This window comes from Camellia sinensis, chromosome 14 (assembly GCF_055761805.1).
Source record: "Camellia sinensis isolate YWXY chromosome 14, ASM5576180v1, whole genome shotgun sequence".
NCBI classification, from domain to species: Eukaryota; Viridiplantae; Streptophyta; class Magnoliopsida; order Ericales; family Theaceae; genus Camellia; species Camellia sinensis.
The window spans coordinates 137,053,070-137,065,907 of NC_138974.1; the positions used below are offsets into that span (position 1 = coordinate 137,053,070).

General features: G+C 37.4%; 1 protein-coding gene across 5 annotated transcripts; it reads right to left on the reverse strand.

Moving 5' to 3' along the window:
* Nucleotides 1-1,011: 1,011 nt before the first annotated feature.
* On the reverse strand, nt 1,012-11,640 carry LOC114261132 (long chain acyl-CoA synthetase 1). Of its 5 annotated transcripts, none has more exons than XM_028201349.2 (20): nt 11,501-11,640; nt 11,004-11,172; nt 5,754-5,817; nt 5,557-5,646; nt 5,350-5,406; nt 5,199-5,247; nt 4,831-4,907; nt 4,701-4,740; nt 4,538-4,632; nt 4,027-4,194; nt 3,748-3,858; nt 3,407-3,494; nt 3,246-3,312; nt 3,046-3,121; nt 2,831-2,948; nt 2,389-2,634; nt 2,167-2,306; nt 1,865-2,047; nt 1,363-1,482; nt 1,012-1,264 (listed from the first exon to the last, which is right to left on the reverse strand). In XM_028201349.2, exons 2-20 carry the CDS (start codon nt 11,147-11,149, stop codon nt 1,217-1,219), a joined length of 1,983 nt encoding a protein of 660 aa, XP_028057150.1. In that variant the 5' UTR covers nt 11,150-11,172; nt 11,501-11,640; the 3' UTR covers nt 1,012-1,216. The 5 variants fall into 5 exon arrangements, 3 of the variants coding, with proteins under 3 accessions (XP_028057150.1, XP_028057151.1, XP_028057152.1); XM_028201350.2 differs by lacking the exon at nt 11,501-11,640 and adding an exon at nt 11,306-11,420; XR_003628839.2 differs by lacking the exon at nt 1,012-1,264 and adding an exon at nt 1,684-1,784 and having other exon boundaries at nt 1,357-1,482.
* Nucleotides 11,641-12,838: the final 1,198 nt, after the last annotated feature.

The window sequence follows — 12,838 nt, forward strand, 5'->3', positions numbered from 1 at the left end:
TGAAAGAGAAGGAAAAAAAAAAAAAAAAAAAAAAAAAAGGAAGATGAAATTACAATATTAATTTATTTTTATTTTTTTTCATTTTAATTTTCTAGTAGAGAATTCCTAGCTAAACCAAATATTTTAATAACACTAGTAAAATAATTTTATTAGTAGTAATAGAATCTTGATAATAATTTTTTTTTTCTCTTAGATTGATGCCATCCAAAATCAGAGTATTGAATAGAGATTTAAAAAAAAATAAAAATAAAAATAAAAATTGTGAAATTTTTATTCAAAGAGAATTATTCCTGAAATGATTTCAAAATAACCATATTCAATAGGTTATTTTGAGTCTCTTCAAATTCATTCTTAAAATCTACTCTAAAATATGAATTAAAATCTATACTTTCTGAATGAATGATGCCCTTTATTTCATCATTTTGGTACTCCATTTTTATCTAAAAAACATATTATAAAAAAATTGATTGGATGTGCAGGTATTTGGAGGATGAAAAAAAAATTAAAAAAAAAATCCCACCGACAGCAAGGTTATGGAATGAACACCCACAGAAAACCGCCCCTATATCATCGTCCCTCAAAATGGGGAATGGTTTAAAATTCATATATGGAACAGTAATCCAATAAATACTAAAAAATATATCAACAAATATACTAAGTAAGATGTGGGGTCTAGTCAGCTGATTAAAGGCAACAGCCACTCAAATGAATTGCCCGAAATCTGTGATACCATTTTATGCAAATCCGTAGCTGAAATTGTTCAGGTAGCCACCATGGACACTACGGTCATTACTAGCTACATGTATTGTGTTGATTAGCTGGGCCAAACCTTCACAAGGTGCAAGCTCATCATTTCAATTTGGTTGTCCAAAAGATTTTAATTTCAATGCTTGCTTTCAGCTGTTGTGAAAGCAGAATTTTGGAAGCTCAATCCACTGCCGAAACAATTCATTGTTTCTCGAAATCAAAGGCAGATCGTTGCCCAGAGCAGGTATTTTTGCGTTATATAAATAATAATAAAAAAATTAATTAATTACTTGTTATTGGCATGGTCTTACAATACTTCTTGTAGCATCGTCTTGAATGTAAAATATCATATCAGCTAATACATTATATAAGCATAGACCAATTGATGCATAAACGAAACCAAACTAAGCCTTAAGTTCCATCAAATGGGGTTGGCTACCAATTAATGCATATATAAATAAATCAATAGCTAGCGTCTCCCTGCTGACAATTTTTGGTGGAGTTCATCAATTTTGACCTGCACAAAAATGAATAACTCAGAGAAGTCCATTTCTCACACACCACAATAATTGTTTGACAGTGATTAAACGGAAAAGGAGAGCAATCCATTTTTACCTTGTAATACTTGTGCAGTTTATCTCTTTTCTTCTTTAGTGTTGCGGTCACCAAATCCCTTTCTGCATCGAAAGGTTGAGGTTCCAGAATGATGCCTTTGATATATTCAAATCCTCTCAGCTGTTATGATTAAAAAAAAAAAAGAAAAAGCAGACATTTTCATAATATTCTTTACCCACTTTTCTTAGATCAAAATGTATAGAAAAGGTAACTACTGGGTTGGAAAATGCCACATGCTCAGAAAAGATTAAGCCACTTTCAGAACTTAAGCTTGTAACTGTGTCCAATACGGCAATGGCATGTTAGAGCGATAGATAATACCTCCAAACAAATTAAATTTATGCATTTGCTCCACTGATCTTAACCCAATGTTCTAAGAAAACCAAGGTTTATGATTTGATTCAAACCCAACCGTGTCATAGCTGAAAAGAGAGCTGGTCCACTATCAATAAAACTAGCCTTGAAAAAAATGAGAGTAAATGAAGGAAACACTAAGAAATACCTTGGTTCTCTCTGCTGTAGACTTTAGCTGAAGGAGAACATTATCTTGTAGCTGCTTAAGGAAGCATAGCTCCGAGAGGGAACCTCTATGGCCGTTTTGATAAGCCCACCTTTTTGTGTTCTCTTCATGTGGTACAACTACTGCAACTAGCATTGACCTGAAGCTGTCCCCATACACCCAAATCTAAAAGAGCCCAAGAACAAAAATGTTCAAACTTCCACTTTGGAACCAAGAAACTTGAATGCACAACAAATTAAATTTCATACACAACCCAATAAAGAAGAGATATTGTTCGTGCTCACATCTTCAACAATAGGGGTGATACCATAAAATTTCTCCAAACATTCAACCGCAACATACTCTCCTTGGGATAGCTTAATTAGATTTTTCTTCCTATCAATGATTTTAACAACCCCATTTGGTAGCATTTCCCCTATGTCACCTGAAAAATACCAAGGAAAAACATTTAAAGAAAATAAAGTATGTTCATAAACAATTGCTCAATAGGGAATGAAGTATACAACCTGTATGAAACCACCCATCTTTAAATGCCTCTGCTGTCAACTCTGGATTCTTGTAGTACCCAGTGAAAGTAGTTTTCCCCCTCACACATATCTCACCACACGAAGGGTCTCCAAGTGGATTGTAACCCATCTCTGGAACTTCCTCCAGACGCAACTCACTATACACAAACGGTGAACCAACAGTTCCAATCATGCACATTTCATCCGGAAAGCCAACAGTGGCTAAACCACAAGTCTCTGTCAACCCTGTATGGTACGTAATGTGATTTGTTGAAAATGTGCAAACAAGGTATACAGAAATCTTAATCGACAAAGGTTCTATAGACTAAAACTTTTGTCCAAATTTTGTTTTTGCTAATTCTATCCAAAAAAATAAAAAATAAAAAAATTGGGGGCTAAATTAGCCCGGCTAATCCTCTGTATGTTCAGAAATAATGTTTACCATAGCCTTGTACTACATAAGCACAGGAAGTAACACGCAAGAACTCTTCCACCTCACTGCTTAAGGGTGCAGCTCCAGACACTATCAGACGAATCCGTCCACCTAGTCTAGCTTTTACCTAAACAAAAACAGAAAGACAGTCAGTTAGCAGTATCTTTAAAGAATGTGAATTGATTGATAATTATGATTTGAATCCCTGAATTTTTTGTATTCACCTTCCTAAAAGCTAGCAGATCAGCCAACCACGACGCGTTTTTGTGTTTGAATCCTAAATTCATCCAGGCAAGTTTGCTGTATGCCAATGTAAAGGCACGTAAGTATCATAAACTTAATCTGTATGCTTCTTTACAAAAAGACACCCAACAGTTCAACAACTTAACAAAAATGCCAACAAAACCAACAGAACCTATCTTACTATTGATAAAGGATGTCAAAAGCTCTCCTCCTCACTGGATTGAGTTCCTCTAGTGCTTTTATGACACCTGACAGACGAATACAATTGATTGTTAAGCAGCTTGTTCCAAATCAATGGAAATACAAGTGTCAGATGACAAATGACTTGAAAAATTCCCATGCCTTCACGTATTCTTTCAAAAACTCGAGGTACACCAGCAAGAAAAGTCGGCCTTAACTCCATCAAATCATCCCTTAGTTCATTTATATCCTTCAAGTAATAGAATGAAGAAGTTGAAATAAAAAAATAATAAAAAAAGGAGTGAGAACTACAATTTGTGGAGAATTAGAAGTAAAATTGAGAACCTTATGCTCCATTTGGCTTATGTTCTTAATTTCATATCTCTTCTCTCATCTGTAGAACATTAAATAATCCATTTTCTGCCTTCTCCTTTTGCCCAATCTTTCCAAGAACCAAATGGAGCATTTATCTAAAATATTTAAATGAAGTTGCGGCAGCTTACCCCATGATAGTAGCCAACAGAAGCACCATTATGGAAAAAATATTCTTCAATCATGCGGTCAAGGACATGAGCAAGAGGCAGGAAAGATATATAAACATCATCCGCCGTCATCTATCATGAGTCCCAGTGGTGTCAGTATATAACAGAGAGAGAAAGAGGAAAACACAAACACTGATAACAGAAAATGTAGGCAATGAATAACTGAAAATGTTGGAACTCATGAACAAAAACATCTTGAGGTGTGAAAGCAAACATCAGACAGTCATGCGTCACAGTTACCTTGTCTTCAAATTGTCCCAGAAAGAGATCAACCCCTCTTACGTTCAGGGCAATGTTTTCATGTGTTAAAATAACACCTTTTGGATCTCCACTGGTGCCACTGGTGTACATAATTGTACATATGTTGAATGGCTGAGGTGGCAGAGGCTCTGATGGGTGTTCTTTTCCCTGACATACAAGAGACTGGAAATCAGCAATCAGACAACAAAAATGTCTAGAACCAAAAGTATGATGCTACAATGCAAACGAAGATGGAAAGTATATTCCAGAAGTAGTAGTTTCTCTTGGGTTTTGGCAGGGGAATTTTTTTTTTTGAAGATGATCTATGGAAACAGAACACCATACAGCTTATATTCTAGCCATCTTCAAATTTAATATCCTAAACACAGAATTTTGTTTTCCACAAACAAGCTATCCAAACATTATCACACGCTTTAAGTCACAAAGCAGAGACATAAATGATTAATGCCAGAGAAATTTAGGAATATATCAATCGGATTTTAAAACTAACCATGTGTTGGAACTCATTCCATGAGTACGATTTTATTTCAATGGAGGCAGATTTTTTTTTAACTTCTTCTGCCAATGAAGTGAAGCAAACAATCACTGCAACCAAAAGAAAACTTAGAAGATGGGTTTTTGAGCAGTTGCAACAAATCAAAAGGTATTCTCACATTTCAGGCGTTTAGCGTGTGTACACTCTGGATTCAATATCTGCAAAGACAAAGTATTCATTCAAAACCATTACGAAGATGTTGAAATACGAGATCAAAACTAAGCACTTCAAGTTTTTTCAGTTCTCACTTCTTTTACTTTCTTATCTTGGACGAAAACAAAATCAATCTCAGCATGACCTATTATGAAGTTTACAGCACCTGGCCCTGCCTCCAAGACAATCCATTCAAATATCAGATCATTTTCTCCAAATGAGGTAATGAACAAATTGCTGCAATCCAATAACTACTAATAAACTCAACAAGGAAAACCATGTTCCATTATACATGTCATAACCACTGTAAGTCATCAAAGGAAAAAAATAAATTTCACCCATTTCCTGTAAAGAAACTTTAGATCTAAAAGGTAAAAACACAGAGAAAGTCCAAAGAAACAAGATTAGCAAGGATGCTTAAAATATTAAGCTGAAACAGGAAAGTCTAAAGAAAGAAGTTTACCAAGGGTGTCATAGAGAGGCACACAAATTAAACTGTGGGCACTGCAAGCCTACAAAAGGTTCCAAACCACTTAGTCATAGAAAATTTTTGGGAAAAAAAAAAAGAAAAGAAAAAAAGAGAACTGGGGTAAATAGGGTTGAGAATGAATGACCTCCATTGCCACGATCCATTGAGGGCAATTTGACCCATAAATCCCAATTCGAGAGCCCTGTCACAAGAGGATTATTTATCCAATTAACAAACTGCCTACGGAAAACCTATGAATGAAATAACTAAATAAGCTAGAGTAGTCTGGTTTTCCCATGTATAATAAGCAAAGAAGTAGAAAGTAATAGCAAATAGATATGTATATGCTTACAGGTTTGGCACCAGATGCCCGTAATGCAGAACCAACATGCAAAACTTCCTCATAAACTTCCTTGTACGTTTTCCAGAGATAAGGCCCAAACTAGAGGCCAAATAAAGCCATGCAGTTGCAACCAACAAAAAATAAAAAACCATAACAATGTACCCAAATAAATACCAGAAAAGCTATGTACACCAATATGTAAATACCTTTCCATCACTAAATTCACGCCATCCAAGCATTCGATTCCTTGGATACTTTTCAACAGATACCCTGCACATCAAAATATTTATGTTTAATGGCACAAGAAGTAGGCGAGATGATAATACACTCAAAACCTATGAAGTACATGTACAGTTATTGGAATGATACAAGTAGGTCGATATGATAAAATCTAAAAAAAATAAGGTACAAGTATCACTTTTTAATTTAGAGTAACCCAAAAGGTAAAGATATAAATCAAAATTAAATGTCATTAAATTAAATAATTTATAACATATCACTAATTTTAAATCATGCAAAGCATTAAAATAAATATGGAAGATTTGGTGATAGACCCCTCAGTGTTGAACTTGTCTTTCAAAAGGACAAAAATTATATAGATCCTTTCAAAACCCCTTAATATTTTAAAACTCATTTATTTTACTATAATACCCTCATATATGTGTGTGTGTATCTATCAACTTGTAATCACTCTCTCTCATCTCAATCTCTCTTTTCTCTGTCTCACACTTATCACTATTCTCTTCATCAGTGTTAGGATCAAAGACACCCAGAGAATTATCTCACACACACAGAGAACACAATATTTACGTGGTTCGGCCCAATGCCTACATCCACGGACAGAAATGAGAATTATCACTAAAATGGAGCAAAAATACAATTACAGAGGAGGAGATGAAACTCACTCAACTCACAGCTCTCACTCTCCAATTTCTGATGATACAAACCTCTCCTCACTCATCTCAATTTATAACCAAGAGAGGAGGAGTAGGTGAAGTGCTAGCCATAATTGGCCAAGGTAGTGCCACCCTCACTATCTTCCTTTAGTGAGTTGGTGTAGCCCTCCACCACCTTCTTTTACAACATGGTGCTACCTACACTATGTGAATGGTGGGCTCATTACCATGTGGGTAGTGGATGGAGCCAACAATTCTCCCCCTCCACGCCCACATGGACAACTGACTTCTCAGCTTGCACTGCCAAGACACAGCTCCCCCTGATTGGATGCCCTGTACCCCCTGCTCGGGATACCCTTGCATTACCGTGCAACTCCTTGCATGATGAACACGGGAGCAACTAGAAAACTTCAGAGTGTGACACATCAACATCCTCAATTTTCCTTGCTCGGAGCTTATTTCTGAACAACCAGCCTTTGCTTTCTGCACTTTAGAACAACTTCCCAGCGATCTCATACGCCCGTTGTCTGTGCTGCAATCCCTGATGTTCGGTTCAGTCTCACTTGTACGTCCGTACTGATGTTTGACAGTTAGCCCTTCTGCCAAGACAACTTCCATCGGTCTGTACAAGTTATCACTATGCAACTCCGTGCATAGTGCTCGCACCCCCTTATTGGAGTGCATTGCAACGCTCACTTTGCGACTCGAGATTGCATCCCTCCTTTCCATGCATCTTTTGAGAGGTTGCAAAATGTCTCTAACACGGAAGCAAAAGAAACTCTCTTCTTCACTGGCATAGTCTCTACAGACTTGGTTTCTTTGCTCTGAACTTTCTTCAAGATTGGCTTCACTGGCTCAGCTCTGTGCACCTTTGAACTGCCTCCTTGCGTTCCCGTGTACCGTTTTCGCCATTCCTGATGAAAGCCTTGCTCAATCATACGCTTTGGTTGCGTATGTTCTCTCTTTGTACCCTTCGACTGGCATTTGACAACACTCATCTTTGTCAAAACTTCTCCTTCCAGTCTGTACAATTTGTTGCACAATTTGCCTTGCAACAATTCTTTATCACCTTTGTGTACATGAAGAACCCCGCCACTAGATGAGAAACAATTTCCTTTTAGATCTAGCATACTCAGGGAGATTAGATTCCTCCGTACTCCTGGCACATGTCGGACCTCAGATAAAATTACTTTTCTTCCATCCTTAGTAAGGAATCGCACTGTCCCTATGCCGACAACTCTGTTCACTGTGTTGTTGGCCATCCGGATAATGCTACCGCTGACTCTTCGGTAAGTGGAGAAAAGCTTCCTATCCGCACATATGTGGAACGTACACCCTGAATCCAAAATCCAGCCGAGTGTTTCCAACTCTGACGAGATTGTAAGCATCACCTCTTCATCGTCAGAGGAATGCACTGCAACTGCTGTAGTTGAGGGACCTCTGTGTCCCTTAGCCTTCTCTTTGGCTTGTCTGTCCGCCTTCTTCTCTGGGCAATCTCTTATTACGTGATCCTCTTGATCACAGTAAAAACACCTCCTCGTGTTGTCCTGTCTGGACTGTGAACGCCCTCTGCTTTTACTTCTTCCTCTACCTCTGCCCCTTTCTCTATCTCTGCCTCTACTTTCTGTGACAAGGGCATGGGACTGCTCTCCTTCCATCTCTTTCTTCCTTGCCTCCTCGTTGAATAAGGCGTCTGTGACCATCCCCATGGTCAGCTTCCCTTCGGGTGCAGAATTACTGAGAGAAACCACCAACGTCTCCCAGCTATCTGGTAAGGAACTGAGTAATAATAATGCTTGCATCTCATCCTCCAACTCCATTTTGATTGATGCAAGCTGGTTCACAAGGCTGTGGAATTCACTGGTGTGTTCAGCAACAGACACACCATTCTTCAGCTTCAGGTTTATAAGCCTTCTCATTATCAAGGCTTTGTTCCGTGCGGTCTTGGACTGGTACATGCCCTCCAATTTCATCCATAGGGCATAGGCGTCTGTCTCTTGGGCAACATGGTGGAACACACTGTGGTCAATCCACTGTCTGATTTGACCGACAGTCTTCCGGTTGGTTTTTTATCCAGTCCCCATCCTTGTCTCCATCTGGTTTGACCCCCTTTAGCGCTATAGGGTCAAACAAATCTCTACAATACAGGACGTCCTCCATCCGCGGCTTCCATATCGCATAATTAGAAGCGTTCAACCGTATCATCGGCCCTGAAACTGATGTGGATTCCTCCATCATCCAGAAAGTAATCTCTGTTTGAAAAACAGGCTTTGCTGTGAAGTCCGGACGGCTCAAATTAGCCGGAAAAGCACTTCGGATTGCCAAAATAAAAACTGCAAATTTTTGAAAGTTTATTTGAAAAATCTGACCGTACGGATGTGTCTGAAATATTCCAAATAGTTGGAAAGCACTATTGGATCACCCAAATCGGACCTCAAATAGCTTAGATGAAGCCAAAACAATTTTAACGGTTCAGATCGGCAGAATCTGGTGCGCCTGCGAAGCACCAGATTACTCCTGTGGTTCTGCTGACGTCAGGCTGACGTCATCGGCTCAGTCAGCGGCTTGGTCAGCGGCTCCGGCTCGGTCAACACGGCTCTGGCTCGGGCGGCTTGGTGCGCGCGCGTGTCGCGCGTGTCGCGCGTGTAATCACGCGTCGTCTTCCTCTGTCCGCGCGTGGAGCGCGTGGGTGAGACTGGGATCACGCGCCGGGTGCCTGAACGGCGCGTGGAGGCGCGTGTCACGACTGGGATTCACGCGCCAACTTCCAGAGGCGCGTGAGGGTGCGTCCGGCCTCCGTTGGGTATCTGCTTTATATTTCTGGACTCCTCTCGTCGAGCCCTTGCTCCTAGTATGCTCAAAAACTGATTTCGAGCAATACGATTTCTGGGCAGTTTCGAACAACACGCTGTTTTTGTTCCGAAACGCCACCAACGAGGCTCTGATACCACTTGTTAGGATCAAAGACACCCAGAGAATTATCTCACACACACAGAGAACACAATATTTACGTGGTTCGGCCCAATGCCTACATCCACGGACAGAAATGAGAATTATCACTAAAATGGAGCAAAAATACAATTACAGAGGAGGAGATGAAACACACTCAACTCACAGCTCTCACTCTCCAATTTCTGATGATACAAACCTCTCCTCACTCATCTCAATTTATAACCAAGAGAGGAGGAGTAGGTGAAGTGCTAGCCATAATTGGCCAAGGTAGTGCCACCCTCACTATCTTCCTTTAGTGAGTTGGTGTAGCCCTCCACCACCTTCTTTTACAACATGGTGCTACCTACACTATGTGAATGGTGGGCTCATTACCATGTGGGTAGTGGATGGAGCCAACAATCAGTGCCATCATTGCTCTCCATCGGCACCACCGCCGCTGATCATGGAACTCTTTCTCTACCATCTTCATCACCACCATCATTTGTTGCATCCATAACTTCAAATCTGAGATGATTCACAATGGTCGTCATTGGAAAATGACGATTTGCAACGGTTCGCAAACCTCAAATCTAATATCCTTCACTTTCTCTCTCTCTCTCTCTCTCACTTTCTTCTTCTTCTCTTGATCCTCTGTTTTCGAGCAATCCTCACAACTTGTTTCAAAGTAGAATTTTACTTTGTAATTAAAAAAAAAAAGAGAGAGAGTAAAATTTTACTCTGAATCAGAGTAAAATTTACTATTATTCAAAGTAAAATTTTACTGTCATTAAACAGATCAGTATGTTGTTAAATATAATAAAATTTTACTGTTACGAAAACAGAGTACATATTAAATGAATGAACCAGAGTCAAATTTTACTTTTAGATATATGAACAAACAAACAAAAAACTCTTAATTTTTCATTGCAATATCTTGATTTCTCATTTTTCTGTCAAATCTAAGTTTTTTTTTTTTTTTTAATCTCCGATTTGAAGTTATTGATCTCAAATATGAGTTCATAAGTATCAAATCTAATATGGTGGTGGTTTAACGGTAAAAATGGTGGTTGCCGGCCAACAGTTAGGATGAGCGACTTTGATAGATGATGAAGATAGTAGAGCCGATGAACAACCATCGAGTTGGTGAAGAGAGAGAGAAAAAGAGAGAGAATGAGTGTACTGTAAAAGAAATGAAAGAAAGAGGGGGTATAATGATAAAGTAAAATATTCAAATAACAAATTTTGTCCTTTATATAGAATTTTATAATTATAAGAGGGTTTTGAAAGTACTAAATTTTTTTTTTCTATCCTTTTAACAAGAAAAGGAAGCTAAGAGGGGTTTATGGCCAAATTTTCAACAAATTTTATGGTGTATTAGAAGAAAATATTATTTTGATTGAGGTACAGTATGATTTAGGTATACATACGTCTTGAATACAGCAAAAATTAAGAGGAAAAAATTTGATACGTGTTTTGTATATCCAGTAAGTATACAAAAGTACTATACAAAGTACCACTACGTGGTAAGTACTCATTACAGATTCCGCATAAACATTTCAAAAACAGTCTTAATTCACATAAATTTTGAAACTTTGAGAGAAAAGATAGCTTAATGTGGAATTGAATTACCTTAAGACATCCCAAGCTGTAGATAATTCAGGATCTGGCGGTGGGAAATCATTCTTGGACAGTATATTTCGATATATGGGGCCAACTGATGGCTTCCCATCTCGGTCTTCGCTTCCCTCCTCAACCATAACAGCAAACATCTCCATTCTTCTTCTCTAGTCCGCAAAACCTGCACATCCAGTGCCCCAAACACACACACTCTCTAAATTAAAAAAAGGTTCAAAAGAAAATGAAGTAACACTCTCACCTAGACCAAAAAGCCATGAAAAGTTCAGAAAATGAAAATAGTGACAATTAATTACGTAGTAAAGTGATTTTCCACGGAAAGAAACTACGTGACTCCCCTGTTTTAGTGGGTAGTCTCGTAGTCCTCCTCATTTACACAAATGTGTGTTTAAGCAGAAGCATATGTGTTTGTGTGTGTGTAGACAGGCACATAGAGAGAGAGAGAGAGAGAGAGAGAGAGAGAGAGAGAGTGGATGATGAGATTCTCTAACCTTGAAATGGCGGTGGAGGTGGAGGTGGAGGTGGAGGTGGTGGTGATTTTGGGGATGAAGTTTATAAAGAAGCGACAAGCAAACCTGTGAAGAAGGTGATGAAAGCAACAAAAGTAATAAACACCTGTGAGGAGGAGGACGATGAGGTAGTTGAATTTAATGCATCCCACATTGACTTCTTCTTCTTCCTCTATGTAATTCCCGTCACAGACACACAAGTTTAATTTTTAAACCAAATTTTCATCTGCTTTTAGAAAAAAATTTAAGCATGCACGAACCACACAAATGAGAAAATAAGGAAAGACCAAGTTATTGAATTGCACGTTAACCATCTTTATGTAGATAGATGAGGGGTCTTCCTCTGTATCCCATAGAAAAAAGTGGAGTAACATGTTGTACTTGCAAACTCAATACTAAGGGCATCCGTATCAGATTCATAAATTTTGAATTAAAGTATAATTAAAAATGTACTTTTATATTTTATTTAACATTTTTTTTTTTATGTACACACTCATCTGGTTTTTTATTTTAAAATTTAATGTCATAAAATATTATTTTTATTCATTTTCTTTTCTATTTAAATATTTTTTTTCTTAAAATTAACTGACCTCAAAGTAGCAAAAGAACACTGGGTAGTCAATCGGGTGCTCGACCACTTAGTGAAAATTGCCTAGTTTTAACAAATGGAAGAGATCTTTGGTGGTTGACGAAATATGAATACTACATCACTACATCAAGTAATGTACTGTAGCAATGTCGATTTTTTTTCTTTGTTGTTGTAACTAGCTTGATGCAAGAGTATTTGTGGACATTGTCTACCTAATATAACTCCAAAACTAGTACAACAAGGTTGATACTAATGCTCTAACAATCACAATATTATATTTTTATGATATTTATAATATTAATTGATAAAAATTTATAATTATTCATTTTGATTACTTTTAATGTTAAGTGATTTATATTGGAAAAATTATCACACAGTGCTACTTTCAAAAAAATTATTACAATTTCATGGTAAAAATTATGAATTTAATAATTAATATTTATAAAGTTACCACTTATGTGCAATTATTTTTTAGAATTTAAATCGAATTAAAATTTCCCCATTTATATTTGTGTCCCCTTCTTACTCACGTTATAAAACAAGAAGGGGAAAAAATTAAGGGATTCTTTTTTTTGGAAAATATATTTAAAAAAATAATTACAAATCAATGAAAAATTTTATAAATATTAATAATTAAAATTATAAATTTTTTTATGAATATGTAATTTTTTTTTTTTTCAAAATTTCACTATGGTGTAATTACTCCTCCCTTTTTTTCTCTACCTTTAAAA

What these genes read in the sequence shown, in the direction of transcription:
- LOC114261132 (XM_028201349.2), bottom strand. Translation starts at nt 11,149, where the DNA reads ATGGAGATGTTTGCTGTTATGGTTGAGGAGGGAAGCGAAGACCGAGAT. An exon ending in GCCTCTCTATGACACCCTTG is followed by an intron (nt 4,908 to 5,198) that starts GTAAACTTCTTT and finishes TCTTGGAGGCAG; the next exon opens with GGCCAGGTGCTGTAAACTTC. An exon ending in TTTGACATCCTTTATCAATA is followed by an intron (nt 3,122 to 3,245) that starts GTAAGATAGGTT and finishes ATTGGCATACAG; the next exon opens with CAAACTTGCCTGGATGAATT.